The sequence below is a fragment of the Salarias fasciatus genome, chromosome 7, assembly GCF_902148845.1.
Source record: "Salarias fasciatus chromosome 7, fSalaFa1.1, whole genome shotgun sequence".
Classification (NCBI taxonomy): Eukaryota; Metazoa; Chordata; class Actinopteri; order Blenniiformes; family Blenniidae; genus Salarias; species Salarias fasciatus.
The window spans coordinates 24,990,276-25,017,016 of record NC_043751.1 but is presented as its reverse complement, the minus strand read 5'-3'; the positions used below and the strand labels follow the sequence as shown (position 1 = coordinate 25,017,016).

General features: G+C 42.4%; 3 protein-coding genes across 3 annotated transcripts; 1 reads left to right on the top strand and 2 right to left on the bottom strand.

Annotated features, from left to right (window-relative positions):
* The first annotated feature begins 504 nt into the window (after positions 1–504).
* On the top strand, positions 505–11,895 carry ldha (lactate dehydrogenase A4). The gene is made up of 8 exons (XM_030096370.1): positions 505–641; positions 2,280–2,405; positions 3,392–3,509; positions 3,611–3,784; positions 3,870–4,043; positions 4,122–4,239; positions 10,706–10,829; positions 10,914–11,895. Exons 2-8 carry the CDS (start codon positions 2,280–2,282, stop codon positions 11,076–11,078), a joined length of 999 nt encoding a protein of 332 aa, XP_029952230.1. The 5' UTR covers positions 505–641; the 3' UTR covers positions 11,079–11,895.
* A 726-nt stretch (positions 11,896–12,621) lies between these two features.
* On the bottom strand, positions 12,622–21,325 carry tsg101a (tumor susceptibility 101a). The gene is made up of 10 exons (XM_030096817.1): positions 20,943–21,325; positions 17,567–17,654; positions 17,420–17,485; positions 17,066–17,229; positions 16,858–16,984; positions 16,237–16,294; positions 16,027–16,121; positions 14,034–14,236; positions 13,701–13,940; positions 12,622–13,621 (listed from the first exon to the last, which is right to left on the bottom strand). The coding sequence occupies exons 1-10, from the start codon at positions 20,982–20,984 to the stop codon at positions 13,532–13,534; spliced, it is 1,173 nt and encodes a 390-aa protein (XP_029952677.1). The 5' UTR covers positions 20,985–21,325; the 3' UTR covers positions 12,622–13,531.
* A 2,209-nt stretch (positions 21,326–23,534) lies between these two features.
* On the bottom strand, positions 23,535–25,587 carry LOC115392343 (tumor susceptibility gene 101 protein). Its single transcript, XM_030096937.1, has 6 exons — positions 25,495–25,587; positions 25,329–25,413; positions 25,161–25,226; positions 24,012–24,175; positions 23,822–23,921; positions 23,535–23,653 (listed from the first exon to the last, which is right to left on the bottom strand). Exons 1-6 carry the CDS (start codon positions 25,534–25,536, stop codon positions 23,535–23,537), a joined length of 576 nt encoding a protein of 191 aa, XP_029952797.1. The 5' UTR covers positions 25,537–25,587.
* Positions 25,588–26,741: the final 1,154 nt, after the last annotated feature.

The following is a 26,741-nucleotide window of genomic DNA, read 5'->3' as shown; positions in this document are numbered from 1 at the left end:
TGTGATGTCTGAGAGGATGCAGCATTTTAAAATCATTTCTTTATTGTATGATCGAATTATGGAAGAATAAAATATTCTAGTTTAGGGAGGGAGTGGCTGTCAATTACTGGACTCGTTATTAATCATTATTATTATTATTCCAAAGCAGGTTGAGTGGAGATGTTAGGAGAGTCGCCCTGATCAGTGTTGCAATGACTTAAAACGAACTGAAGGTGGCGCAAAACTCCTCCTGGCGTGGTTTTTCACATGAAGATCTTTGCTATCCAAACGCGTTTCAAACACGGATAAAACATGTTTGGACCGATGCTGCGCACGTGCGCAATGTGTGTTCGTGTTAGAATTAAAAACACACGAGAGCAGTGAAATATATATTATTTTATTCCTCACTGAATGTTGTGAGCGACGCGAGCCGGCGTGCCGCATCCCGCCGCGGACGTGACACGCAACACGCCTCGTGGGCGCGCTCGGTCCGCCAGACCTCATTAAGTATGCGCGTGCGTAACGTCCCCGCAGGAGTGTGCGCCTTTAAATAGGAGCCGACGCTCCTCGAGCGGCACCACTTCTGCGGAAGAGCAGCGCGAGGAGCAGCAGCAGGCGCGTCCCGGCTCGTGTGTTTCACCCACTGAACTGAAGCCTTCAAGGTGAGCCTGGCGCTCCGACACGTCCCCCGTGGACCGGGGGGTCCGGGAGGACGGGTTATTTCATTCAAATCATTTAAATGAGCGCTTTCTGTGTTCTTAATTCAGAGAGGGGCGTGTCTGTGTAATCGATACGACTGGATCGATTTTTTACTTTTTATTCAAGCATTTCGATAGATTTAAATGACCATATATATTGGAATATTTATTTGGCAGGATGTAGGCCTGTAAGTTTAGTTTTTTAACCTGTTGCATCTCCATCACCATCATCATCATCATCATCATAATAATAATAATAATAATAATAATAATAATAATAATAATAATCATTATTTTTTCGTTAAACGACCAAATCCTCGTGGCAGATGCGGAAAACGTGATGCAGCAGTGATCGTGCGCGCACGTGCTGGCAGGTTGATGTAACAGACGCAGTGGTCACGCACGCCCCTGTGCTGCCTGCAGGGACCATCTGACTGCAGTCTGTGGCTCAGGAAGCGCTCAGCATTCACTCACTGGGTGGATTTTCAGAGGAAGTCGCGCTATTGTGGTGTCGGGGAGCTCTCCGCGCGTGTTTTATGGCCTTGGCATCGAATGAATCTGCTTTCCCATCCAGATTACTGTCATTTGTTTGGTCAGGGTTGGATGAATGGACTTTGCATGAATGCAGTCCTTGTGATTGGTGGAACGGTACTAAAGATGTCAGGATTACTACTGCAACAACACTCCATCAGAGGGGCAGAACTGACCTGTCTCTCCAGAATCTTCACTGATGTGAAACACAAACCTCTGGATCAGGCACCGGGGCGGATACATGACTCCCCAACAGCTCGCTGAACTTCTCATGAACTCTTGGGGACGAAAATTTACTGAAACAAGCAAGAATGAAGGAATTTTACTGATTTCAGACCAGTAGTAAAACATCAATGTGCATTTTCTCTGCTTTATAAACGCTATATCGCTTCAGGAGAGTGTTTATGGGATTGTACCACTCTGGAATTCACTGAACTTCACTGCTTCATTTTATCCACCTGTAGCTATTCAATGATTTGGAGAGCTGAGCAAATACTTTTGGCAGTATAGTGTAATTCATTGTAATCTTCAACGAGTCGTGTTCACAGTGAATAGGATAATAAGTAATCCTGTCATGTAAAGAGTAAAGCACTTTAAGTTGATCTGCTTGTGTCTATTGAGGCTCAGAGAGACGGATGATTGGATGATGAGATCTCAGGAAGCACACAGAGGTCTTTAAACGTCCCCTCCGGCAGCTCTGTCGGGGGATTAATGCCATCGTGTTCTTTACTACCACTACGTGCCTTCCTCCACGTCTGGAGATCCAGCCCAGTCACGCCTGTGTCGTGACTCTCCAACCAGGAAGCAGTGAAGGTGGAGCGTGACGTCAGCCGCTCAGAGGCAGGCTGCAGCGTTGCCATGAAGAGAGACACGCTTTCTCCCACCCCCCAGTGTAGGGGCGAAAAACAGGAATGAACTTGTAATTGTGAAATAGTTTGGGTTGAAGGAAGCAGACGTGACAGTGAAATAAATCCATCTGAGTGAGTGAGTGCAGGATGTGAACCCGGTCACGTACTCCCTTCCTCCCTCGCCCTCCAGACGTCTTTATGTGTGTGTGGCTGCCGTTTGCAGATGTCCACCAAGGAGAAGCTGATCGGCCATGTGATGAAGGAGGAGCCTGTTGGCAGCAGGAACAAGGTGACGGTGGTGGGTGTCGGCATGGTGGGAATGGCGTCTGCCATCAGCGTCCTGCTCAAGGTGCGTGCACGGATCAGGTTTGGATGTACATGACAAACAAACCACAACACAGATGTTTTATGAGAGGAAATCCTCCAGGACTGAGCTTCAGAATGAAAAATGTCTGCAATACCTACTAGGAATATAAATTCTCCCCTTAATATTTAATGAATCCTGCAAAACCGGTGTTTGTTTGATGCATTTCTAAGCGCCTCCCTCCATCGACGGTTTGCATACAAAAGAAGTGGAATAGTGTTGTTTTGCTATTATCTTCAAGACCCCGATTACACAACGTTCAAGGTGAAAACGTGTTTACACAGCAACGTTTTGAAAACTGTCTTTTTCTGCAGAAACTCTGAAAATGTTGTAGTTAGCATGTTGGCCCACTAGAGGGCGCTGTTTGTGCAGTAGCAGCGTTTCCGTCGCCTACACGGTGACAGAGCCTTAGCGTTTCCAGTGCATCATTTTCTCCCGTTTAAACGACAATGGAATGAAGTGTTTTCAAAAAGTTGCCTTTCCAATGGCGCTATCCACCGTCATCGTGTGAAAGGAAATCCAAAAACAGGGGTGTTACAGCCATTTTATGACAATGATGATTTCTTGGAGTTAAAAAAAAGAAAATTCTAATAAATACATGTTGTCTACTGGTCTTTTAGAATATACAATGTAATTTTTTTCCTGTGGCCTTGACGGCAATATAAGTAGTTACAGCAGAGAGAAAAAAGTGTTGCGACTTACAAAGGTGCAACTTCATTAAACTGAAAGACTTTTGATAAATGGTTCGTTGACCCTTTAATAAAGCAGCGTAACGGATGAATTTCACTGATGTTGAACTTTTCACATTCACACTCACACACCAATGGAGGCGGCTGCCATGCAAGGTCCAGCCACTGGGAGCAGTTTGACGTTTAGAGTCTCGCTCAAAGACACTTTGACATGTGGACATAAGGGGAGATGGGGAATCGAACCTGCAACATACTAAATGAGCCAGATGTGTGTGTTATCAGGACTTGTGTGACGAGCTGGCCCTCGTTGACGTGATGGAGGACAAGCTGAAGGGTGAAGTGATGGACCTGCAGCACGGTTCACTCTTCCTCAAGACACACAAGATCGTGGCTGACAAAGGTGAGAGTGGCGTCCTGAATCTGTGTTTTTAAATCTTCTGTGTGCCGAATCGGGACCTCACCTCCCTCCCTCTCTCTCTCTCTCTCTCTTCCCTTCTCCAGACTACAGTGTCACAGCCAACTCCAAGGTGGTGGTGGTGACGGCCGGCGCCCGCCAGCAGGAGGGCGAGAGCCGTCTCAATCTGGTCCAGCGCAACGTCAACATCTTCAAGTTCATCATCCCCAACATCGTCAAGTACAGCCCCAACTGCATCCTGATGGTGGTCTCCAACCCCGGTGAGACGGGTGGGGTTGTGAGAAGGGCTGGAGGGCCGTGGTGATTCCTGTAGTGCGCCCGCTCACTCCTCCTCTCTCCTCTCAGTGGACATCCTGACCTACGTGGCCTGGAAGCTGAGCGGTTTCCCCCGCCACCGCGTCATCGGCTCCGGCACCAACCTGGACTCCGCCCGCTTCCGCCACCTCATGGGAGAGAAGCTGCACCTCCACCCGTCCAGCTGCCACGGCTGGATCGTCGGGGAGCACGGAGACTCCAGTGGTATGTGAACGTCCGGTCCCCCGCGGGGGCGCCGCCTCGGCCGCGGGGTTTCCGTCTGACCGCCGCTGTCTGCCGCAGTGCCCGTGTGGAGCGGCGTCAACGTCGCCGGGGTCTCTCTTCAGAGCCTCAACCCGCAGATGGGAGCTGAGGGAGACAGCGAGAACTGGAAGGAGGTGCACAAGAAGGTGGTTGACGGGTGAGTTCAGTGCTGTTCCCCGAGCACCAATACGACGACTCGGCGTCTCCCAGCAGGCTCAGCCTTTAGCAGCTTGACGAGAAGAAAAGCTTTTTGGAATGAAGACTTTGTCACAGTTGAGTTTCTGGCTGCTGATTGGCTACCCTGAAGGATTTTGACCAGGACTGAGCCAGAAGGCGAGCCGAGGCAGGTCCGTCACACTGTGTGTTTAATACAGTACCCAGTTCAAACATATCAATCCACAGTATTGACACAGCAGCTGAGCTCTCTTCCAGCCTGTGCATGACTATTTCTTTTTTTTTTGAACTTTTATTAGAACAGGTTCCTTGACAGAATCTCACAAAGCATGACAGATACAAATACAAAATGGCCATTAGAAATAACAAATACAAAAACAATCTAATCACCAAAAAGTGGAAGAACATTCTTTGCAAATTCAATTATCTCCAAAGTAATAAAACATTATAAAATAAAACCCAATGACAACAAAACATGGAACTAGCTCAGTTAAACGAATTCAATAAACTCACTTCTCTAAATACTTTATAACAGGTGCCCATTTTTTATGATAAAAGTCTGTCTGAAGTCGAAGGTTTGCCGTTATATGTTCCATACAGTTCACATCCTTCAGCCTTTGGGTCCACTGGTCCAAAGTGGGTGGGTGGGGCTTTAGCCAGTTTACAGTGATCATTTTATGAGCAAGCAGCAAAAGAACTCTGAGCAAAAATACAGTATTTTTCTTTATGTCTATTAATGGTACTGTACCCAAAATTAGCTGTTGTGGCTCAATTGGTCTATTCAAGTTCAAAATCACATTTATTTCTCGATTCACGTTCCCCCAGAAATTTTGCAATTTAGGGCAATCCCAGAAAATATGAGAGAAGTCCCCAATCATTCCACAACCCCTCCAACATTGGGGGGAACATTTATTATAACTAGCTATTACCAGTGGAGTTTTGAAATATCTTATTCTCATTTTCCAACTGAATTCTTTCCAAGTTGGGCTGCTTAAACATTTCTGCCAGGGCACCCAGGAATTCTCCCACTCTTCATCCGCAATTATTATATTAGCTTCCAATTCCCATTTGCCCTTCACATCCAACGTGTCTACTAATGAGTCCATACAAATCCTATTGTAAATACGAGATATTGTGTTTTTAGTGTTAGTTTTATTCTCTGCGATTTCAATCCAGTATTGTTCAAAATTAGATGGAGCTTCTTTAATTTTTCCCCATTCATTATGTGTCATCAGGTAATGCCGAATTTGAAAATATCTAAATAAATCTTTGGAATCAATGCCATATTTTGCCTGGAGTTGGGAGAAAGTCCTGAAAATTATTCCTTCAAATAATTGATTTACTGTGATGAGGCCTTTCTCCCTCCATTTAATGAAACCCCCATCCATTTTTGCTGGAAGAAAGTCACAGGCATTGGTTATTGTTGTTGCCCTTGATAAAAATAGAGGTAAATTCAATAATCGTCTTATCCTCTCCCACATCTTTAATGTGTAGGTAACCCACTCGTTTCGAATCTTAAATTTCTTCCACACTTTTGAATTTAGAAAGGGAAGAGTTGAGAGTGACACATTTTTTACTGAACCTTGCTCTATCTGTACCCATTTTGTATCCATATCTAATCTCATCCACGAAACCAATTTTCCAAGTTGTGCTGCCCAGTAGTATCTTCTGAAATGTGGCAAGGCTAATCCACCCTTATCCTTGCGTGCACACAGGACTTTGAGTCTTACTCTTGGTCGTTTGTTTTGCCATATAAATTTAGAAACAAGCTTATCCAAAAATGTAAAAGTAGATACAGGAACAGTGATAGGTAATGAATTAAAAAGAAATAACAATCTGGGCAGAATATTCATCCTAATAACTTCGACCCTCCCGACCAAAGACAAAGGAAGCAATTCCCATCTTTCCAAGTCATTCTTAATTTGCGAGACAAGTTTATCATAATTTGCTTTAAATAGCTGATTTGATGCATGGGTCATAATAACTCCTAGGTATCTAAAGCCCCTTTTTGACCACCTGAATTTCACCTGTCTGTCCAAGCTCGTGGGCCAGCATCCTGTTATCATCATTGCTTCTGATTTCATCTCGTTAATCTTATATCCTGAGACCTCCCCATAATCCCTCAGGCATTGCATAAGAGCTGGAATAGAAGACTGTGGATTTCTTAAAAACAAAAGAACGTCATCTGCGAATAATGAAATTTTATGCATCTCACCTCCTTCATCCACTATTCCCTCGATCCGATCATTTCCCCTAATTAACTCGGCAAGTGGTTCAATGCACAATGCAAACAGAATAGGAGAGACTGGATTTCCTTGTCTAACACCTTTTTTAATCTCAAAAAATTTGGAGCAACATCCATTCACTCTAATCCTTGATACTGGGTTTTTATTCAGAGTATTAATCCATCTTATAAATGTCAAATTGAATCCCATTTTCTCCATAGTGTAATTCAAATATGACCAATCCACCCTGTCAAATGCCTTCTCGGCGTCAAGGCTGAGTAACATTGATGTTTGGGCTGAGTGTCTCGCGAGTGACTGTATGTTTAAAACTCTTCTTATATTGTCTGCTCCCTGACGGCCGGGTATAAACCCTGTCTGGTCAGGGTTAATCAATTTAATTAAATACTTCTGAATCCTATTTGCCATTATGGAACTGATAATTTTTACATCAGTCCCCAACAAGCTAATTGGCCGATAGGCACCACAGTCCAGTGGGTCTTTCCCCTCTTTATGAACTACTGTAATTATGGCCTCTGACCAGCTCCTTGGTGGATCATCCTCCTGCAAGGCATAATTAAAGGTCTGACAAAGTTTTGGCACAAGCTCCACCATGAAGGTCTTGTAAAATTCACCTGGAAGACCATCTGTACCTGGAGATTTGTTGCTTTTCAATGATTTGATAACATCTTGTATCTCGCTTTCTCGAATTGGAGATAATAATTCATCTGCCTCAGATACGGAAAGCTTTGCTAAATTAAGTTTGTTAAACAAATTTTCGATTTTCTTTTTGTTTTGTGACTCCTCTGGTGCATCATAAAGGTTTTTATAGAAAATTTGAAAAGCTTCAGCTACTTCTTGTGGGTGTGAGACCTCGGTCAAAGATGTCGGGTGTTTTATCTTAGGAATGACACGATTTGACTGTTCTTTTCTCAGTTGAAAGGCAAGAAGCCGGCTCGCTCGATTTCCCATTTCATAGTATCTTTGATTTGTGTATCGAAGTGCTCCCTCAGCTTTCTGTGTGAGAAGTTTGTCTAAAGAAGCTCTGCAGTCTTGTAGTTGCTTTAATACCTGTTCATCTTTTGTTACTTTATGTTCATGCGTTAATCTTTTAATATCACTTTCCAACTGTTTTTCCTTTTCAATTCTCTGTTTTTTTATTTTGACAGCGATCTCAATACACTTCCCTCTCAGCACTGCTTTAGCTCCATCCCAGAGAATTGAGGGAGACACTGATCCATTCTCATTGATTGTAAAGTACTCATCTATTGTTTGCTTTATTTGTTCGTTAATACTTGGGTCAGTTAGCAATGACACATTCAGTCTCCAGTATTTAAAGTGCCAATCCAAACCTAAATTTAACTTCAGCCTTACAGGACCATGATCAGACAAAGTACTGGGTTCAATAACACATTCTCTAATTTTGTGCAAGCTTTGTTTTGAAATACATATTAAATCAATTCTAGAATAAGACCCATGCACCATAGACAGAAATGTGAAATCTTTTGTCGATGGATTCTTGGCTCTCCAGACATCCACTAATCCTAATTCTTCTAACATGTGTTTTAATGCTTTTGCTTTCCTGCTAGAAGGTCCATAATCAGATGGTAATCTGTCTATTTTCCCATTTAAAACGCAATTAAAGTCACCCCCTAAAATTATGGTACCTCTAGCTTCCTTTGCCAATACAGATGCTATTTCTTTAAAGAAAGTAGGGTCATCTTCATTGGGAGCATAGATATTCATGATGGTAAGTTCAACTCCACCAACTGTTCCTATAATAAGAATATATCTACCCTCTCTATCCTTTACTTCTCTTTGATATGCAAAACTAATGGACCGACTGATCAAAATCGCCACTCCTCTCTTTCTACTATTGCAACAGCATGCATAGAATACCTGAGCAACCCATTCCCTTCTTAATTTCTTGTGTTCTACATCATTCAGATGGGTTTCCTGTAACAAACCTATTGAGCAATTAAGTTTTTTCAACTGAGTGAAAATCTTTTTCCTTTTTATAGGACCATTTATTCCTTTCACATTATAGCTGATAATCCTTAAATCAGACATAAAATGTTTCTTGTTATCATTTTACTTTCCCTCTTATCACAGTTGCATAAAGAAAATAACTTTGCCATTATATTTACACATGCCATTTGTGTGGACATGACTAACATGCCAAGGAAATAAGAACTATTTACACATAGAACAAAGAAAGTGAAATAAATGAACTCACATGTGACTTCCAAAAAATCAACCGAATAACAAAATGTATCCAGCCCTTGTTGTAAAGCAGGCAGAGGGTTGTGACTCTCAATTCCCTCTGGGTAACATGCACTAAGTGCTGACCTAACCACAAACCAAAGAAAAAAACTAAATCCTTGGTGAGGTAGCAATCCTATCTTGGAAAAAATGAAAAGAAAAACCAGAGTTAACTCCCCTATTTTCTTACTAATATCTATGTAATTTATCTTTAACTTCAGCAGGTTCAGCTGTTTCAATTATGCACCTCGAAAAATGTAACATCTTATTGTAATCAATATTGTATCACTTTGTCACAATGTAGCAGGGTAACCTCATCAAAATCTGTTACCAGAGCACATCACTGAACAATGTTCAGTGAACATTAATTCTGTAAAAAGGTCCGCAGGTCCGCATCAGACAGCGACGTGTCGTTTCTTCCTCTCCTTCCACCGTCTTGTCGTTGCCATATCTCTTTTGAGAGCTCCCGTTCCAGCTTCTCTCTCTCGCTCACCTGCACGTTGACGCCCAGCCCCATCAGTGTTGGCGCAGCCTCCACCAGCGTAGGAAAAGTCTTTACTCCTGATTCCAAGTGAACCCTCAGCTGCGCCGGGAAGCGACACCTGGCCTGGATGCCTTTCTCCTTCAGTTGTTTTATCACTCCACGGACCCGCGCCCTCTTCCTCTGTACTTCTGGAGAATAATCATGATCAAAATAAATCACCTCTCCTTGAAACTTTACTTGCTTTTGGGCCCAGGCTTGCCGCAGCACCGCTTCCTTCACTGTATAATCCAGAAACCTCACGATAATGGAGCGCGGGGCCGCCGCCGCGGCCGGCTTCAGTCTCAGCGATCGGTGCGCTCTCTCAATCTGTACATTCACTTCAGGCGGGAGTTGCAGCGCAGTCTCAATTAGTTCCTTCACAAAACCAATTGTATCATTTTTCTCGCTGTTTTCGGGGACTTGATAAATTCTCAAGTTGTTGCGGCGCATTCGATTCTGTAGGTCATCACACATATTAGTCAGAGCCGCCTCCCGTTTCAACAGGTGCCGCATCATCCTTTCATGGCGCTCACCGGTCTCCTCCGCTGCGCTGACTCTTGTCTCCGCCTCATCGGTTCTCTGCTCCAATTTTTCCATTCTCTGGTTCAAATCCGTGACGGACACCTCCAGTCTTGATAACGAGGCCTTTGTGTCTGCAAACGACTCTTTATTTTCTTTCCGTAACTCTCTCAGCTCCCGGAGAATCTCCTCCATGTTCATTGCGTCCACCTTTGCACTCGCCTCGTTTGGGGAAGATGGCTGCCCTTTTTTTCCTTTCGCTTCTTCTTGCGCTTTTTGCTGTTTCCCCGCGTTCCTCGTATCTCTGGACATGCTCATATTTGTCTTGTTGTCATTCAGGTTCACCCTCTTTTAATTAAGATGCCATCTAATGTTGTAAAATGCAAAACACTGCTGATTTCCTGGGGAGCTCCACTCCGTGCGTGTGTCTCACAACATGGCGTCACCGGAAGTCCGTGCATGACTATTTCCACATGGAAATCTGAGCAAACGGCTTTCTGACATGATGCAATAGCGCTTGATATGACTTTACTATCAGAGAGACGAATGTTACAACAGCCAGGTCCTCAAGAGGTCGGCCATGTGCAGAAGAATAAGAAATGCGTCCTGAATGTTTGAAAAGTCTGAAAGGAAGAGGATTTCAAAAGAGGAGGAGATGGCTGGGGAAGCTGGGAGAAGAGGAAGCTCACATTTATTTAAATGGAGATTCCAGTGATGAATCCCTCCAGTCTTATTTCTATAGCGCCAAACACAGCAGAGTCACTTCAAGACAGTGTTACAGAGAAAATCCAACGATTCCACGTGAGCGAGCAGAGGAGACGGAGGACAGGAAACACTCCCTTTAAACTGGAAGCAACCTGCAGAATCCAGACAGTCCTCCATGTGTTAGAGGTGTAGTTTTCACTGACATTGTTTTTCTGCAGAGCTTACGAGGTGATCAAGCTGAAGGGCTACACCTCCTGGGCCATCGGCATGTCCGTGGCCGACCTGGTGGAGAGCATCCTGAAGAACCTGCACAAAGTGCACCCAGTGTCCACACTGGTCCAGGTCAGGAGACCTCCTTCCACTTTTTCCTTTCTTTCTTTACGCTGTACATTTTGCTGATGGTGTCTTTGTCTCCGTGCGGTGCAGGGCATGCACGGCGTGAAGGACGAGGTCTTCCTGAGCGTCCCCTGCGTCCTGGGCAACAGCGGCCTGACGGACGTCATCCACATGACCCTGAAGCCCGACGAGGAGAAGCAGCTGGTGAAGAGCGCCGAGACGCTGTGGGGCGTACAGAAGGAGCTCACCCTGTGAGGAGCGCTCCTCCGAAGCACCCGAGTCAAACCCCGCCCCCTTCCTTACCTCCTCTGTCCTTCATTGCAATGGCTTGAACGTGACCTCTGAAGATTATAAAAAGCCAAGTGCTTGTAGCCGAACCAGTGTCGTTTTTCCTTTGCCGCCTCCCCCAGTCGTCCATCTGTGTACCAAAGAGGCCCCGCCCACTCAGAGGGCCTCTGCATATCGGGCGTATTGTACTGTCTGTTACTCGCCGTGTTACCGTTAACTGCTTCAACCGTGGTAATCTGTTTTTATTTTTTATCCGGAGTACAGTAGAGACATTCCATTCTCTATGAGGAGGGCTTCCTATCCGCCCACAGCCATGAAACTGAACACTGCCGCCACACGTCTCCGGTCCAAACGCCCGTTGATACCAAAGTTACCTTAATCATTCTTTTGGTAAAACGACGATGCATCTGCTGCGTGGCGCCGACGCGAACAGACTCCACCACAAGTGCACTAACGGAAAGGGTTACATTTCACCAGGTTTGGCAAACGTGTCTTACCAGAGAAAACAGAGCCAGTGGGAGAGTCGTCCTCCAGGTGTCGTTTGTTTGTCCACAGTGAATGCCATCACGAGGGTTTCCTTCACACCGCCTGACTCTGGAATTCAACATAAAGACAAATGCATTCTGTTATTTATCGTACAGATGAGATCTATTTATGTATTGATCTTACAGGACTAGATTTATCAGTCGTTCACTGACTTACTGAAGAACTGTACCTGTCATGGCAGCTGGATATGGATTTTTATTTGCTGTACCATCCAATAAATCTGCCAGAATCATGATCCCAGTATGTCTTTTGTTCTGTTTTGTGTAACTCCCATGTTGCTGCCTTTGGATCATCAAAATGTGGTCGCAAAGCTTCTGCTCTTCACTCTTGATGCTCAATGGATTCTGAAGTACAGCTGCTTCACAAAGCTCATCTACACAAAACAAAAGTATTTGCTCACTTGTTGTCACATGCATGTGACCTTAAGTGACTTCCCATTATCAAACCATAGTCAAACCTTTGCAGTTTTAACAGTTTCTACTCTTCCAGAAAGGCTTTCTACAAGCTTGAGGAGTGTGTTTGTGGGAGTTTTTGACCTTTTGTGAGGTCAGACACTGATATGGGAGGAGTCCCCGCTCTGTTCTGTTGGGTTGAGGTTGGCACTCTGAGCAGGCCAGTCAAACTGGATCATCCAGGTCTTGAATGACCTTGATTTGTGCATCGGTGCCATCACTGTCTTGGTATGCTGAAGCTTTCAGAGTTCTTTTCACTGGAAATGAGGGGCCGAGAACAACTCCCCAAAAACAAGCCATGATCCGCCAAACTTCACACTCAGACAAGAACCTGAACACTTGAATCTACACACAGAACCTTTGTCTTGATGGTTTGGCCACAGGAGAGTTTCTATATAGAGCCTTTCGTTTGTAATTCTTGAGGAAGACAGAAGTGCTGCAGTAATTTTTCAGCTGATAACAAACACAATGTTTCTTCAGGACTGAAATGATCCCCGGCAGACGGCACATTATATCAGATTTATTTTATTTCAACTGATTTACATAAATCTACAGATATAAAAGAAAAAAGGTGATCTATGGCTGAACTGAAAACAGGAAAATACAGATCGTCTATCATACAATTCAAAGTGCATTTAGTAAAAGGCTAATTTAAATGAGATCAAACTTGACATAAGTTAACTTTTTGATTAGTACAATAGATCTTTGCTTACTTTGTACCCTCGAAAGCCTTATTCACAACAGAAAGCAGAAGGAAAACAGAAAAGTAAACAAAGAGAGCGATGAACTTCCCTTGTGAAATCTCATCAAGATCCGCCCTAAATGAGAGAAACTGTACAGAGTGAAGCAGCTCCTGCGCACGACCGACTGCTGAACGCAGCCGGCCTGGAGGGGAAACCTGAGCAGCCGACTCGCTCACGCCATCAGGAGGAGACACCAAGCGGGCAGAACGAGGAGCAGCGTGGGGAAAGCGGAGGGCTCGGGTCCTCGGCTGTATGGAGCTCAGTGGGCTGAACCCTGAGGCTGGAGCCGCGGCCGTCCTGAAGAGCCTGATCGTTTCTTTACGGAGGGCGAGGGGGGGGGGGGGGGGGGGGGGGGGGGGGTGACAGGGCGCTCGGCAACGCCGCCTCTCATTTGTGCTTACTAGCCAAATGACTGTCTGGCGAAGGGACTGCGAACAGGAACCGGCGCCGCCTGACGCCACGTTTCAGACCTGTACCAACAAATGTCCACGACAAACAGTACCTGATCCACAAACTGACGACGTTTCAGACTGAAAGATGATTTGATTTAACACAAGTGAGGCCGGAATTTGGACAATCCTCCATCGAGGCCGACTGATTTTTGTCTCACGAAGAAGAGAATAAGAAGGGAGTAAGAGGGTGGAAGAGGAGGAGAGAGAACGCAGGGGGTCAGCGGGGGTCAGTAGAGGTCGCTCAGTCCGGCCGTCTTGCGGGCTTTCTGCATGAGAGCGCGCAGCTGGAACTGCTTCCTGGACAGAAGGCGCACGTGCTGCGAAAGAAACGAGTCTCAGTTAATAAAAACTCAGAGAGCAACGCGGGACGCTTTCATAGAATCACCCAGACTGTACCTTGAGAAAGACTTCCAGGTCTATGACTCCCCTGCGGAGGGCTTCTCCCAGGTAGAAGATGGTGTCCTCGATGGCGTTCTCCTCGGCGTACAGGTTGAGGATCTGCTTGTACAGCGGGGCAGTGGGCACGATCACGTCGTCGATGTCGTTGTTCTCCGACTGGTTTTCCATTTTCTCCAGGGCTTCGCTCAGCTCCTCGTCCTTTCTCTTCAGGAGCTCGATGTTCCTGTCGACCTCAGTCTGGAGGAAGATAAAAAAAACAAAAAAAAAATTGCACAGTCAGAACAGAAAGAACCTGATGAGCGGTCATGTGAGCCGTTGAGGGCGTCTCACCACTTCCTGGTCCAGTCTGGACACCATCTCTTCCAGTTTCTGATGTCCCTTCTTCAGGTCCTCCTCCGTCCTCTTCAGGGCGTCCAGCTCCGCCTGAGCTCGGTCCATCTCCTCCTTCATCCTCCAGCGCAGTTTGTCGCTCACGGCAGAAATCAGCGACGCACGGATGGTGTCTTCACCGATGGTGCCGTCTCTGTTTGGACCTGAAGTGGAAGAAATGGACAAAATGAGCTGAAATGCAAACAGTAAATTAAAAAAAATAATAATAAATAACTAAAAGGATTCAAACATAAATCCTCAGTTTACTGCGGAAGCTACATGTTTTTATCCACCACTTCTGTCAAAATGATAAGTATAGAGAGTAACAATCAAAAACATTAAAACACATGACAGGGACAGACTTCAGGATGTCAAACATGAGGCCCGTGGGCCAAAACCAGCTCACAGGAAGCTACAACCAAAACATTTTTCTTAGGAGTAGCAGACAGACTGATGTCAGTGATGCCCTCATGAAAGATAACAAACTAAAAACAAAAACAAAGCAGTCAGACTGACTTTGTAAAAACACCCACAATGCAACATAAGAGAAGTTTCACTGTATTTTACACCAGAATGTTTCATTAAAAACATCTTCATGTTGAGATTGTTTCTGTGGTAACTGTTTGGTTTTCTGAAAACAAAGAAATTTTTATCTTGTATACTCTCCATCAAAACAAGGTAAAACTTTGATGTTTAAACTTAAAGGCTAATTTACCAGTTTGACCCACTCCTGGTCAAATTAGACTGCATGTGGCTCCTGAACCAACTGATGTTTTGACACTTTATGAAAAACCAAATTAAAACACAATCAAATTAACGTTCAACGCTGCTGAATATGTTGATAAAAGTATGTTAATTACTTCAGAAGTTCTTTCATCAGGATTCAACACTGAAAATACTTCATACAGGAGGCCTGGAGGTGTTAGTAAACTCTGTGTGTGGAGAAGAAATTATGTAAGAGTGAACGACTGGTGAGATGTTTCCAGAGTCAAGACCAGCTTTGAGTACTTTCTTAACTCAGCAACACAAATGTCAGAGTTGGTTCGGCTTACAGGCAAACCCGTTTCTTCTCCTTTACTAAATATAGGAGTCGAGTGGGGCTCGTCTTGCAGGCCGGGTCTCCAGCAGCCTCTCCCTGCTGCACACGGATCATCACTTTTGCTTTTGTGTGGAGGATCTGTGCCCACCCTAAATATAGGAGCATGGAAGATGCAGAGGGGGGGGTGGAGGGGTGAGACTGCTCAGGTCCATCCTCCACCCTTTGACCTTTAATACGCCCCACTCTGGTTACAGTGGTGACCTTTCACTGGTGGCTCGGCGAGCCGCTGAAGTCAGTCCCAGGGTGAGAGAGTCTCACTCCAAAGGTCAAGACTTTTCACTGGAGGCCGTGGAGACGTATTGTTTTATTCAAAGGTAATTCAGCTAAGTAAGATTTAGCATGACTTATTTCACACGGTAGTTCAGGGGCCACATGCAGAACAGTTTCATCTTCAGAGAGCCAAATTGAAATTTTTTAAAATGTCTTCTTTCAGAGTATGTGTGATGAAAATGTCTATTTTTCAAGAAAACCAAACCATTACTGGCAGAAAATGACTAAAATCTCAACAAAAAGTCAACTTCATGAAAACCTTCTGGTGCAAAATACAGTGAAATGTCCAAAAAACGTCTGTAGCTGCTGCATTATGCGTGTTTTTACAAACTCACCCTGACAGCATGGCGTTGAGGCTAATGCTAGCTTGCTAGCTTTCATGGCAGCATCACTGATATCTGAGCTCAGGTCTGAGAGTTTTGTTCTCTACTCTGAGAAAATGTGTTTACAAAAAAAAATCAATGTTTTCTTTGAATTTTAAACATTTTGCGTGACGGTTTAATGGGTCAGACTGAAGCTTCTCACGAGCCGCTTTTAACCCATGGGCCTTATGTTTGACACCGCTGCTCTCCATGTAATACCTACCCACTGTGGAGACTGGAGTCTGTGCGGGGAAGTGTGTGGGTCCAGCAGTGGCCGGGTACGAGTTTCCTCCGGGGTACTGGTACCCTGGGTAGCCTCTGAAAAGAGGGAAATGTGTTCTTTAACCTTCAGCAGCTGGACTTCATGTGTGAAAGTGGCCACAGAAGCGACACATGTAGCAGCTGAAGGGACAGAGTTGTAACAACATCTCACCCGGAGTTTGGATTGGGGCCATAGGGCAACACTGCAGGCATCCCAGACATGTAGGAGGCTAGAAGGAGACGGACAAACTGATCAATATGAACACATTCAGTTTGATTCCCTCAAGGCTTGATCTGATGGGTTTTACACCAGCGCTCCTCAGTCCTGGTCCTGGGGGGCCGGTGTCCTGCCTGTTTTAGGTCTCTCCCAGTTGAAGCACACCTGATTGCAATGAGGGCTCGTTACTGGGCTTTTGAAGACACCAGCATCAGGCTGAAGTGTGCTGAACAAGGGAGAGACCTGAAACATGCAGAACATCGTACCTGGCCAGGATAAAGTAGCCATGTTTTACACTCTTTCTGTTGTGATGTGTGAGCGCCATCTAGTGGTGAAAAGACTCACTGCATCTCAGAGGGAATTTATGAAGTCAACTGCAGTAAAACTACAGCAGGAGAACAAATCCATGCATTTACTGTAGTAACTAACCTCTTAACTCCTTTACATTTAGTGACTACAATTTGTGAGCATGCAACAATACTAAATATTCAACAGAATTCAAGACATCATCACACACTGTAATAGTATTCTATTAGAAAGGCGCTTGCAATCATGCAAACCAACACGTCTACTCACAATTCGGAGGTCCGACGGCTTGGAAGGCTTGGTACGGGGTTTGTGTGGTGGGCCGAGAAAACACAGGGGGCTCCTCTCCGAACACCACGATCATGACCTGAATCAAGCCGTACAGGTCCGACTGGGGCTGCGGGGAACGGGAGGGCAAGAGAGCTGCATGAACGCCACTGCAGAGCTGCGACACAGAAGATACCGGCGTGAAACTCACGTGCTTCCACTCGTGTAGATAAGGCAGGTAGATCTTCCCGTTGGCGTCGATGTGTTTGCCGGTTTTTATCATCATGGCGCTCGTGGGCTTGACGAAACATATGGGAGGATTGTAGGGATATGTGTCCAGCAGCCACAGGCATACTGGGATGTTGTAGACGTTGCCTGAAAAAAACAAACCAACAACTGAATAAAACCATCAGAAGTCTATAAACACACTAATTGAAGTTGTAAGATAAAAAAAAAAAAAAAAAAAAGTGAACGCAAAGGATCACACATGAAGAGATCAACAGAGAGAAATCTTACACACTTTAAGAACACTGTGGAAAAATAAATCCACTGGAGTATCGTTTACCTCTGTAGCTGACAGGAACCGTCCCCGTCAAACTCATCAGGTCCCTGGTGGAGCCGTCATTAAACACTGAAACACAAAATCATGAGATTCATATGCATGAGCTAGAACCACAGTAAGCATCTGTTAGATCGGTAAGATTTCATTTACCATAGGCGTCCATGACCGGCTTCAAGTCCTTGTACTGGGAGATGACGTTGGTGATCTCTCGGACCGTCATTTCTTTGTATTTGTATTGCTGGATAAAAGAAAAAGAAAACAAATTCAACAAAGATGCCTGAAATGAAGAGACAGAGGAGCGAACCACTTTTTGATTTTGAGTAAAAAAAAAAACCAAACAAATCAAACTGAAACTTTTAAGACAAATCTCATCACAGTAACAGTTTTGGAGCTTCAGAAACGACTTCACTGGCTTCAGTCTAATTTAATCGATTGAATTCTTATGGATGGACATAAAACTGTTGATTAATTTGCCAATTGTTCCTGTTGGGGCTCTTACATTCATGTTAATATTTAAATTATACCTGGATTTTAATTGAGTCCACGAGTCCTAATTTTCTTTATAAAAAAAATTCTGATCTGCAAATACCAATTAAAATCTTCTTTATTTGATCCATTTTTCTGGCACAAATTCACAAAACCCATTAGGTCCACATTTCTTGATATGATACAGAACAGTACAGTCCACTGTTTGGTTCAATGCTTGGATTTATGATCCTAAAAGAGGAACTGTGGACGAACAAAGGCCTGATCAACAATTCAAATATTTACGAACCACATCGCACGATGCTGTTAAAGAGAGAGAGAGCTGGCATGTTTCATGAAGTTTGTTCAAGCAGTCTGTAACAGGAATGTGAAAAAGCAACAGTTTAATGTCCTTATATGTTGCTTCATAAACTTGAAATACAGGAGCACAGCAGAGGCCTAATCTGGATTCGTGGTTACTGTGTCAATCTCTCTCTTTAAAATAAATTGCGGACACCTCTGTACATCGTACCATAAATAAGCACAGGAATATGATTTTGGGAGAATATTTTTTAGATTTTCAATGCTTATAAGAACTTCATGAGTTCAAATACCGGCCGGGGCCATTCTGTGTGGAGTTTGTACGTTCTCCCTGAGCGTGCGTGAGTTTTCTCACACAGGAAACCTCCCACAGTCCAAAAACATACATGTGAGGTTCGCTGGTGACCCTAACTTGCCCCTTGATGTGAGTGTGTGTGGTTGTCTGTCTTGTCCCGGGTGCATCCTGCCCTCGCTCGCAGTAAGCTGAGACCCTGCACCAGATAAAACGATCTAGATGCTGGATGGATTACCTATTGTTACACCTCCCTCTAATACCGTCCTCTTGGATAACCAGAGCAGCCTTGCCTACATCGTCACTGTAGTACTATGTGGTTTGAAAGAACACCGCTGACTTTGATCTTTGCTGTTGGAGAAGAATAGAGCGTTCTTATTTGTTGACTTTTCCTTAGAAATATGATTACTTAATGACATTGCTGTTACTCTGTTGCAAGCAAGAGTCACTAACTAATGAAACCTGTCTGTTAGTGACCAACTTTTAAGGGATAATATCAATCATCTTGATAGTTTAATCCACTTCACTTCTATTTGAGTTTTGCTTGAATTATCAAACATACGAACAAACAAAATGTGTTGTTTGATCATTAAACTTAAAGACTGGAACTTAACATATTCTCCAGGTTGTTTTCAAGAAGTCAATTTGAAGTTTTTGTCTGAAATTATTGTTTATCTGAAAACTTTATAGAGTACAGAGCATCAGCAGCTAACAGGGTTAAACCAGCCAGTTAACCACTGAGGAAGGACTGAACAGAAAGGAGTTTCTGATAACAGTGAAAACTGGCCATACACTCTATAAACACATGTAGATAACGAGCTAGTTTTTTTTAATTCATTTCAGACATATTCAGGCAGCATTGTGGAAGTAAAATACAAATACTCACATTACTGTAATTGTTTTCTGTGTATAGTTTTACTCAAATGTGAGTACAATTTACAGAAAGCAATCTACTTCGCTCATTTTAAAATCAAACATCACTACTGAGTAAGGCCATAACTTGAATTTATATTCAGTCCTTTTCATCTGCATCTCTGCAGCCAATAAAGCCATTCGATCGTGACCGGGCTAATTAAACTATGGCGTAACTGCACTGCAGCAGTGCAGCAAGCACAGGTTTCTGGAGCTAACATTCCTATACAGCAGAGTAAAAATGTAATTTATTTAAGATTTGGTAGCCAAAAGGGAGGCAGAAGACAACACTGCCAACAGTGAAAATGAAAAAGAAAAGATGGAGGATGATGTCGTACCTGGAGGAATTTTTCTTGTACAGGTGGAGAAAAAGAGACAGTACCCAAATGCAGTGCAAGCTATACTTGTATGACGTTGCTTTCTTATTTTCTGTGTGTGTTAAGTTTACTAATTTGGCTAAGATAAGTCTGCAAAGATACTGTCAGTACCATTGGTTAGACTGAAATTGTAATAAGATGGAGTTACTAATGTGTAATAACATAGACTGTGTGCCAGAGTGACACAATGGTACATGAAGTCAGAACACCAAATTGCATCCATTGAAAATGAACCATGTTAGATTGTTGGTAAGGAGGCTCCAAATTTAGGCAAGCATTTAACCAGAAATCAGGGCATGAGCGAATAGTCTCTTCTTCTATTACTTCAAGCAACTTGAACATTCTTTTTCCTATGATCATCATTAAGCATGAACCCTTTAAAGACACACACACTTCACTCTAGTCTATTCTCATCCAAAAGCTGAAACTGTTCTCTGTAAATTCAATAACATTTTAGTCATTCTTTTAACAAAACAAACTCCTGCTTTATATCTATATTTGGTTACAAAACAAACAGTCTCGACGTAAATTCTCTATACACTGTTCATCTAACAAATGTGCTTGACGTAGATATTTTATTCAGGTGAATCAAATGAAAATTCTGCTATTGGTGACACAATAAAACATCCATTGATTAAAAATTAATTAACACTATGAGTAGTTTTCGAGAAGAGTAATTTGTACTTTTACTCAAGTATTTATTAACACCACTACACTTACCTGTTATTGCACAATTTAAACAATTCAGCAGTGTTAAATAAGACACATATCTACAAGAAAGATTAAAAGAAGAAAACCATCACACACTCATCCACGACACTTATATCTAATGGAACATGTCTGAAAAGGAGTAGGAGGGTAGGGGGACGCAGTAAAATATATTTATATTTATTAATCCCACAGCTTCTCTTCTCACTAGTCAAAAAAAACAATTTTTTTAAACGGATGTAGAAATATGTGCTCCAACATCCATGTACGGTAAGTGGTTTAGTCAAACAACGAATATTTACACGTGTTTCGTCCTAATACATCGTAGCTTTGTACTTTCATAGCAAAACGAGTAGTTTTTTTGGGGTAAAATTATTATTTACTGAAGCTAACGTTAGCTCACAGTAACATGTTTGTTATCGTTAGCATTGGCTTTGAACGACAAGTTTACCTTCAGCATTTTCTTCAGGGCTCCTTCGTTGACCACTGCCATGTTTGTCTTCTTGTTTTTTTTCTTCTTTTTTAAGAATGGAGTGGTCAAACAGCTGACTTTAAGACTCTGAAGTCAGCTAGAGTGACAGCTAAAGCACAAGCTAATGCTATGCTAGGCTAATGTTAGCCCAGCCTCGGGCCGACGACACTAAACACTTGAAGGTAGCTCTTTTTCTGTATAAAATCCTCCGGTTCGAGAGGGAGTAATGTCTGTGCTAACGTCTATAACAATTTGCCACAAAGACTGAAACAAACAGCCGTCAGTAGTTCAGTAACAGGCCGTAAAGGAAAAAATATGATCAACAAAAAGGAGAATCCGGTAGTCTCGCTGACTACTTCCGGTGAGTGACGTCACAATTGCGGATATGAGGCGCGGCTGAAAAACAAATATAAATAAATATAAGTTAAAGAGAAAACGTCTAACTATTGCAAAGCTCCAGACATGGCATTTGAAATAAAACTTTACATTGTGGCCCCCAAGTAATATTTGTTGAATACTTGTTCTTTCTGTGACAAAAACGGACAAGGACTCTTCGTATTTCTGGCAATATTGACATAATCCTGTTCAAGAAAATGGGTCATTTTCTCACACATTACAAAACGTGAAACACTTTATAAAAACTTTTTTTAAATTTACATTTTAGAAAACATTTTTGCATGTCATAAAACAAAACTGCAATTCCATAACAATTTTACAGGTCCTGAAACACAATTACATGTTTGAAAACAAGTTAACAAAATGCAGAACACTTTGACAAGAGCAGATACAAATTTACAAATTGTGTCTGGTCTACCAAAATAAAGCCCATGGTCTCTGCACTGTGTCTGGGTTCAACTCATTTCTCATTGGCTTCCTCTCTGGCTCCGGCCTGCAGCTTCCTCCACAGCAGCTCCTAAAAGTCCCTCCTGACAATATAAATACTACACCCCAGAATGCTATTCAGGGATATTTTAAGACGTAAATTTTCTGCTTAAAAACACCCATTTGTACCACTTACACATGATAAATTGTGTTAACAAAAAATCATAATGATCAAAATCACAATTAATATTGTTCTCTATCTTCAATCTCAAGTCAGACAAAAATCTGACTGGATTTAGGTAAAATACTGGTACTCCTAATATGACTAAGATTAAGATTTTCAAAACCAGCTTTCATTTTGTATCTAGTAGAATTCGCACATGCATAAAGCAGTTTTTTTCCATTATTATTACTCTCTTTATTGCCAATGATACTCCTCCAAGTCAGCTTTCCTAAAATAATCAGTCCCTGTTGTGCGGTTGTAATGCCAATGTTTCGCCACCAGATGACGCACTGAGCTCCTATTGCAATGGTTGAACAATTAAAAAAAAAGCAAGACAAAAGGTCAAGACCCACCTTTTTTCTTTTCCATCCTGACTGTGTCAAATGAAGAACGTTTAAACACTGGACAAACTCACATTAGTTTTATAAAACTCATTTTTTTCACCATCTCTTGGTGTGGAAGTGTCATCATGGCACCAGCTCAGAATTACACTTCAGCAAAAGGTTTTTGGTAACATGAAGAGGTGAACAAGAGAGCGCAAATAAACAGGTACACCCAAGAAAACCTGTTAATCTTGTGAAATACGTGCTCATGTCACCTGCATAGAGTATGAGAGATCCAGAAGTCGGTGGTTTGAACGCCACAGGAGCAAAAACGCAAAAGAACTGAATGGGAGTTGTTTCAAAGCCAATGGACCACACTTTCTTTTTTTTTGTCATTTTTTCAAAAGTGCTGTCATGGGAACTCAAACCATATCAGGAAGTCGTCTGCCACAGTGTCACTCACAACAACATCCAGGCTCTCATTCCAATAATCACTGGCTTTATCTTTAACCACGATAACACTACAGCAAGCGAGCCTTACACAACATCTCACCTGTCTCACATGCTGAAACCATCCTTTCCAGATATTGTTACATTTAATCAACTTTTAATCTGTGTGATGCTGTCAATTTTTTCATATTTATATTTAACATTACATCTATCCATTCTTCCACTTTAGGCACTAGATCAGTTGGGAAATTTTCAAAATTGGCTGCAAAAGTCTCCAAAACTTGCCATTGCGGCTCTTTGGGTCATAAAGGTTCCAGAGCTCTGTACTGGCCTCTTCTTTTTCTGTCTTTTTATCTTTTAGTTGTTAAATGTAGTTTTTTGTGATACTTGTGTTTTGCCTATAAATTGATGAATTGATCAGGCAGACGCAAACATTTATCAAAATCCACTTTTACTTCACAAAGTAAACACAAAGTTAAAAAAAAGGAAAAGCTGCAGTCAATAAATCATTGTCTATTCAGGTCAAAAGTCCAGAGTGGGTCAAGTTACACTTTTATGAACATCTTTTAAAGCAATGGAATAGATTTTTTTTAACCTACAGTACAAATTGTTTTTTCAGCAGAACCACGTCTTTAGACTAGATCAATTGAATTTCAAACAGTTGAATATCATCTGACTCTGTACACATGATCCAAAACAAACAAACAAAAAAGGACATTTTTATCACACATTATTCACAAATTCCTCAAAAGTTTAACAATTTGTTTCATTCTGTTGTTGAAAAGGCTGACCATCTTCTCTGTTTATGGACAGATATGAACTCTCATCCATCGTCGTGAGCACGTCTCCTTGTCTCTGAAACTGCAGCGCACCTGCGTGAAAAGACACAGATTCTCATTATCAAGCAGGATCAGCCATAAAACGCAGGATCATTCCGACCCGTGCGCCCCACTTTCTGTCTTTCTTATCAACATCAGCTCGTATCTGGGGCAGAGATGTTTTCTAACAGCAGGTTGTTGTTTTCCGTGTGTGTTTCTTACAGGAACCTTGTTCGAGCTCGTGACGAGGACGCATGACGAGAGGAGGATTCTCTCCGAACGTGGCAGCCATGATCTGCAGCAGGCTCAGAAGCTCACTCTCCTGAACAGAAGAAAGAGGGCAGAGGTCACAGAGGTCACCACGCTGTGACTGTGAAGTTCTCGACGTGACTTTCTGCGGCGGGCTCCTCACGTTGCTCCAGTCCTCCAGGTAGGGCAGCAGGATTTCTCCGTTGCTGGACACGAACTTCCCTCTGAGGACCATCATCTCTCGTGTGGGTCTCACGTAGCAGATGGGAGCAGTTTGAGGGTAGTTATCCTCGATCCACAGGCTTATAGGGATGTTGTAGGTCTTACCTGTGGAAGAAAGCATGTCGTTCTCTGAAACTGAGCCTTTGTCTTTTCATTACAGAGTGGCTGAAAACTACAGACGACACCCCAGAAAATGGCAGCTGAAATAAAACTTTGAATTGTGGATACAAATAATTACTTCATGCCCATAAATTACTATTTTGAAGCCATGAAACAGTGATTTGTCGCCACAATATAGTATTTTATGGCCACAAAATAGTAATTTGTGGCATGAAATATTAGTTTTTGGACAGAAAACAGTCATTTTGACCATAAAATAGTAATTTTTCATCATGAAATATTAATTTGTGGCAATGAAAAAGAAATTTTGAGGCATAAAATAGCGATTTTTGGCCACCAAGAAGTATTGTGTGGCCACAAAACAGTAATTTGTGACCATGAAGTAGTCATTTGTGGTCATGAAATATTAATTTTTGGCCACAAAATAGCCATTTGCTGCTAGAGAATACCAATATTTGCCTGCAAATTACTACTTTGTGGCCATTAAATAGTAGTTTGTGAGCACAATCTAAGGTTTTATTTTATAATTCATGACTGGGGCTCTGCAGAGAACAAGATGAATCGAACCAATTGTAACTCCATGATGATACATTGTAAAAAGTGGATAAAATATCTGACCTAATCTAATTAAAAACATGAATTATGTACAATGTTCATTAAAAACAAAATCAGTAGCAGGCACGTGAGATTTGACTATACTTTTTGGTGCTGGGGTGCCTCATGGCTCTGTCCTGGGACCCCATGTGTTTTTCAGGTAGGTAATGAGCCACTAACTGGCTGATATTACTGCTTTTTGGAACGCAATTATAAACTGTAGTTTTTGTCAAGAAAACATTAAGCGGAAAACAAGATTTTCACACATTAAATGAATCCAAATGAGCAAATACAGCCAGTCTTGATAAAGTCACTGGCTACATTCAGGAAGACATTACATAAACATTGTTCAACGGTGAAACAGTGTGTCCTTTACCTGTGATCATAACAGGGATGGTTCCTTTCAGACTCATCAAGTTCTTACTGGTTCCGTCATTGTAAACTGTTGAGATCAGAGCAACGCATCATTCAGCGGGCCACTTCTTTCCCACAATTCTTCACATACATTTGGCAGCAGACACTGATCAGTGATCCGAGCACTCACTATACTCTTCCATCGTGGGAACGAGGTCTTTGAAGTAAGCAATTGCAAGAAAGATCTCATGAGCCACATGCCTTCGGAGATAGGCCTTTGAAAACATAGAATAAAACAAATGACACACAGAACGCTAAAGAATCTGTCCTTGAAACAGTTTCTAGATGGTTCTCACCCTGGGAAGCATTTTCTTGATCATATCCTCGCTGAGAAGCATGTTGACGTTCTTCTGTGAGGAAAACAAATCTTTTGGATCTTTTTTGCTCGGCGGTGCTCAACCAGCTTCTGCCTGTTTCTGTGTTCAGCTCCTTTTTATGAGCCCTGAAAACCAGGAAGAGGACGGCATTACGATCTCCCAGCTGCCCTAAAAAGAAAAATCTAGGCTACAAGGCTCCAAGAAAAACAAGATAAGATTTAGAGGTGAAGATGCAATTCTTCCATTTGACCAGCTGGCATCGAGAAATCTAGTTTTTAAGTGTAAACCAGCTGTTCGACAAATTTCTTCAAAATCGGCAGTACTAATACACATTGAAGCTTCCAGATGATTTCTGGAATATTGTAGTATACAAGTAGCATATTGTTGCTTTTATTCAGATACAATGTTGTAATTTAAAGTCTTTTACTTCCTCCTTGATTCTCAAATATAAATAAAAGAAAAAAAAATCACAGTTGTTGTGCAAAGCAAAGAAGCAGTTCATTGCATTTATTGGAGTGACATATTGCATGAACTTTGCACTGAGATTGAACTGTCATGTGAGCCATAACTTTTCCTCTATGATATGGCACTCGATTTATGATTGTACTTTAAACTCTCTCAGCACGCCTGTACCTTCCCAGACCGTGCCAATCATGTGAAAGGTGTAACTTTTGGGACACTTCACTGTACTTTGTACCAGAATGTTTCATTAAAATTTGCTTTATGTTGAGACTGCAGTAAGTTTCTGTAGATGAAGTAGTTTGGTTTTGTGAAAATAGACATTTTAATCACATGTAGTCTGCATCACAACTGCAAGAAAACCTTAAAAGTTTCAAACTAAAGGCTATTATGACACTTTTTTTTTCCCAGTTTGGGACACTCAAGATGAAATTAGGCGGAATATGGAACCTCAACTTAACTATGTTGGACACCTCTGGAAACAGTAAAACAGAAAAAAATGATTAAAATCACTGAAAATCAATAGAAGAGTTAAGAAAGAAAAATATAAACAAAACTGTTGAAGCAGCTAAAATGGATTTAAACGGCTGAAGCTGCAAAGGAGTGAAAGGTAAAACAGCTGAAAACACCGACTGGGGTTTCATATTCATAAAACAAGATAGCTGCTGAGCTGCTTTATCATCATTACAAAACATTCAATGTATTCTGTGATGCCCGAGTTTGTCCATTTGTTCTAACAGACTGTAGGTGGCAGCAAATTTCAAAAT

Coding starts and splice junctions, on each gene's coding strand:
- LOC115392343 (XM_030096937.1), bottom strand. CDS start 25,536: ATGCTTCTCAGCGAGGATATGATCAAGAAAATGCTTCCCAGG. Junction 25,414..25,494: donor TCAAGAAAATGCTTCCCAGG/GTGAGAACCATC, acceptor ATGTTTTCAAAG/GCCTATCTCCGAAGGCATGT. Junction 23,922..24,011: donor ACCTGGAGGACTGGAGCAAC/GTGAGGAGCCCG, acceptor TCTTCTGTTCAG/GAGAGTGAGCTTCTGAGCCT.
- ldha (XM_030096370.1), top strand. CDS start 2,280: ATGTCCACCAAGGAGAAGCTGATCGGCCATGTGATGAAGGAGGAGCCT. Junction 2,406..3,391: donor CCATCAGCGTCCTGCTCAAG/GTGCGTGCACGG, acceptor GTGTGTTATCAG/GACTTGTGTGACGAGCTGGC. Junction 3,510..3,610: donor CAAGATCGTGGCTGACAAAG/GTGAGAGTGGCG, acceptor TCCCTTCTCCAG/ACTACAGTGTCACAGCCAAC.
- tsg101a (XM_030096817.1), bottom strand. CDS start 20,984: ATGGCAGTGGTCAACGAAGGAGCCCTGAAGAAAATGCTGAAG. Junction 17,655..20,942: donor CCCTGAAGAAAATGCTGAAG/GTAAACTTGTCG, acceptor TCTTTTATCCAG/CAATACAAATACAAAGAAAT. Junction 17,230..17,419: donor GGTTCCTGTCAGCTACAGAG/GTAAACGATACT, acceptor TGTTTTTTTCAG/GCAACGTCTACAACATCCCA.